At 48.4% G+C, this 3393-nt stretch overlaps 1 protein-coding gene across 2 annotated transcripts in view; it reads left to right on the plus strand.

Moving 5' to 3' along the window:
* The first annotated feature begins 2905 nt into the window (after positions 1-2905).
* ints13 (integrator complex subunit 13) overlaps positions 2906-3393 on the plus strand; it is a 79474-nt gene continuing 78986 nt past the window's right edge. Inside the window, exon 1 of one of the 2 annotated variants that reach the window (XM_043713348.1) lies at positions 2906-3308. In XM_043713348.1, coding sequence (XP_043569283.1) covers positions 3084-3308 — 225 coding nt within the window. In that variant the 5' untranslated portion in view covers positions 2906-3083. The remainder of the gene's footprint in view (positions 3309-3393) is intronic. The other variant, XM_043713349.1, reaches the window with a different exon arrangement.

Genomic DNA, 3393 nt, shown 5'->3' on the forward strand with positions numbered 1-3393 from the left:
GTAAACAGATTGTGGAAAGATGTAGAGGCAACAGGGTGGTGGTGATGGGAGATTTTAATTTTCCCAACATTGACTGGGTTACACTTAAAGTCAGAGGTCTGGATGGGGCAGAATTTGTAAGGAGCGTCCAGGAAAGTTTTCTGGAGCAGTATGTCAATAGTCCGACGAGGGAACGGGCCATATTGGACCTGGTGTTGGGGAATGAACCAGGTCAGGTGGTACAAGTTGCAGTGGAGGATTTCTTTGAGAATAGTGACCACAATTCTCTACGTTTTTAGAATATTCGTATACAAAGATGAGAGTGGTCCTAAGAAGAGTACTGAACTGGGCTAAGGCCAATTATACCAAAATTCAGCAGGAGCTGGGAAATGTGGATTGGGAGCAACTATTTGAAGGAAAGTTCATGTTTGATATGTGGGAGGCTTTCAAAGGTAGGTTGAAGATAGTGCAGGATAGGCATGTCCCTTTGAAAACAAGAGATAAGAAAGGCAAGATTCATGAACCATTGATGACAGGAGATATCATGCGACTAGTCAAGAGGAAAAGGTCCTGGCAGCTAAGAACAGAACGGGCCTTGGCGGAATTTCAGTAGAATAGGACCAATCTTAAATGAGGAACCAAGCGGGCTAAAAGGGGTCATGAAATAACTTTAACAAGCAGAATTAATGAGAATTCCAAGGCCTTTTATTCTTATATAAGAAGTAAGATGGTAACTAGAGAAACGGTTGGCCCACTAAGGGATAAGGAAGGAAGGTTGTGTCGAACCTGAGAAAATGGTGCGATTCTCAATGATTACTTTGCATCAGTGTTCACTGAGGAGAGGAACATGATGAATGTTGAGATTAGAGATAGAAGTTTGTTTACTCTGGATCACATTGACAGAAGGAAGGAGGATGTGTTGGGTAGGCTAAAGGACCGGATGGGATCTATCCCAGGTTGCTGAGGGAGGCAAGAGAGGAAATAGCTGGGGCATCCTTAAACATAGGCGAAGTGGCGGAGGACTGGAGGGCTGCTCATGTTGTTCCCCTGTACAAGAAGGGTAGTAGGGATATTCCAGGTAACTACAGACCAGTGAGCCTGACATCAGTGGTGGGAAAGTTGATGGAGAAGATACTGAGGGATAAAATCTATTTAAATTTGGAAAAGAATAGGCTTATCAGTGATAGGCAACATAGTTTTATGCGGGGGAGATCGTGCCTTACCAACTTAATGGAGTTCTTTGAAGAAGTGACCAAGTTGATAGATGAAGGAAGGGATGTAGATGTCATATACATGGACTTTAGTAAGGTGTTTGATAAGGTTCCCCATGGTAAACTAATGGAGAAAGTGAAGTCATAAGGTGTGCAGGGTGTTCTAGCTAGGTGGACAAAGAACTGGTTGAGCAACAGGGGACAGAGTAGTAGTTGAAATGGAGAAAGGTGACCAGTGGTGTTCCACAGGGATCAGTGCTGGGGCCACTGTTGTTTGATATACGTAAATGGTCTAGAAGAGAGCACTGTTGGTATGATCAGTAAGTTTACACGTGACACAAAAATTGGAGTAGCAGAATGCATAGGGGGCTGTCAAAGAATACAGGAGAATATAGATAGACTGGAGAGTGTGGTGGACAAATGGCAAATGGAGTCCAATCCAGGCAAATGTGAGACGCTGCATTTTGGGAAGTCTAATCCTAGAGTCAACTATATTGTAAATGGAAGAGCCTTGGGAAAAGTTGATGAGCAGAGGGATCTGGGAGTTCAGGCCCATTGTACCCTGAAGATGGCTGCACAGGTAGATAGAGTGGCCAAGAAGGCATACGGTATGCTTGCCTTCATTGGATGGGGTATTGAGCATAAGAGCTGGCAGGTCATGTTAAAAATGTACAAGACATTGGTTGGGCCGCATTTACAATACTGGTCGCCACATTACCAAAAGGAAGCTTTGGAGAGGGTGCAGAGAAGTAATTGAGGATGTTGCCTGGTATGAAAGGTGCTAGCACTGAAGAGCGGTTGAGTAGTTTAAATTCTGATACAGAATGGGAATGAGAAAATACATATTCAGCAAAAAGAAAGCATGAGTTGGGCCGCATTTACAATACTGGTCGCCACATTACCAAAAGGAAGCTTTGGAGAGGGTGCAGAGAAGTAATTGAGGATGTTGCCTGGTATGAAAGGTGCTAGCTCTGAAGAGCGGTTGAGTAGGTTAGGATTGTTTTCATTAGAAAAAAAAGGAGATTGAGGGGGGTACCTGATTGAGGTCTACAAAATCATGAAGGGTATAGACAGTGGATAGAGGTAAGCTTTTTCCCAGGGTGAGGGATTCAATAGCGAGAGGTCACGTGTTCAAGGTGAGAGGTGAAAAGTTTAAGGGGGATACACTCAGGAAGTACTTTACGCAGGGTGGCAGGTGCCTGGAACGGGTTGCCAGCAGAAGTAGTAGAGGCAAGCACGGTAGATTCATTTAAGGTGCGTCTGGACAGATGCATGAGTAGGTGGGGAGAATGGGAAACAGATGCTTAGGAATTGGGTTCAGACAGTGGATTTGGATCAGCTCAGGCTTGGGGGGGCCGAAGGGCCTGTTCCTGAGCTGTAAATTTTCTTTGTTCACACTTATTCGTTAACATATGGTCATGTGATGCCATAGGATCTCCAGTAGACTTCCCCATTTCACTTGATGCAACATCGCATCACCTCACTTGCTACGTTTTCTCCATTATAGTGATTGCATTGCAGCAATCTGTTTTCCCTATTGCAGTGTTGCACTGCACTTGCTACATGTCTCCCCCATTGTAGCGATTGCATTGCATTTGCTGCACCTCTTTTGCCCTCTGGCAATGGTGTCCTCACTTTAATGGATTGGGCAAGACTGCGCATGCGGGGTATGGCGGTCGTGCAGGAGTCGGCGCGCATGCGAGCTGCCGGGCCCCCCCAGCTCCTCACGTGATGCGGGTGCCGCTGGGATGTGGGTTGGTGACCCCGGGGGAAGCTGTCAGCCCGCCTGCCCGTTATCATTTTAATGTTTCACAGGCCGTGCCGCGCGGTCGGCTGATTCTGTAGGTTTGCGGGTTTGACGGCGCCGCCCGCCCGCCCGCCATCTCGGCCAGGATGAAGCTGTTCTCCGAGGCGCACAAGACGGTGTTCGTGGTGGACCACTGCCCGTACATGGCCGAGTCGTGCCGGCAGACGGTGGAGTTCGACATGTTCACCAAGAACCGGGCCCCGGGCATCATCCCGCTCGCCCCCATCTCCAAGTCCCTGTGGACCTGCGCGGTGGAGTCGGCCATGGAGTACTGCCGCATCATGTACGACATCTTCCCGGCTCGGAAACTGGTGAGAGGCCGGGGTCCGCCTCACAGCGGGCCCGGGGGAGGGCTGAGGGACTGGGGGGGAACGGGGGGGAACGGGGGCCGTGGGC

Source organism: Chiloscyllium plagiosum, chromosome 23, assembly GCF_004010195.1.
Source record: "Chiloscyllium plagiosum isolate BGI_BamShark_2017 chromosome 23, ASM401019v2, whole genome shotgun sequence".
Taxonomy (NCBI): domain Eukaryota; kingdom Metazoa; phylum Chordata; class Chondrichthyes; order Orectolobiformes; family Hemiscylliidae; genus Chiloscyllium; species Chiloscyllium plagiosum.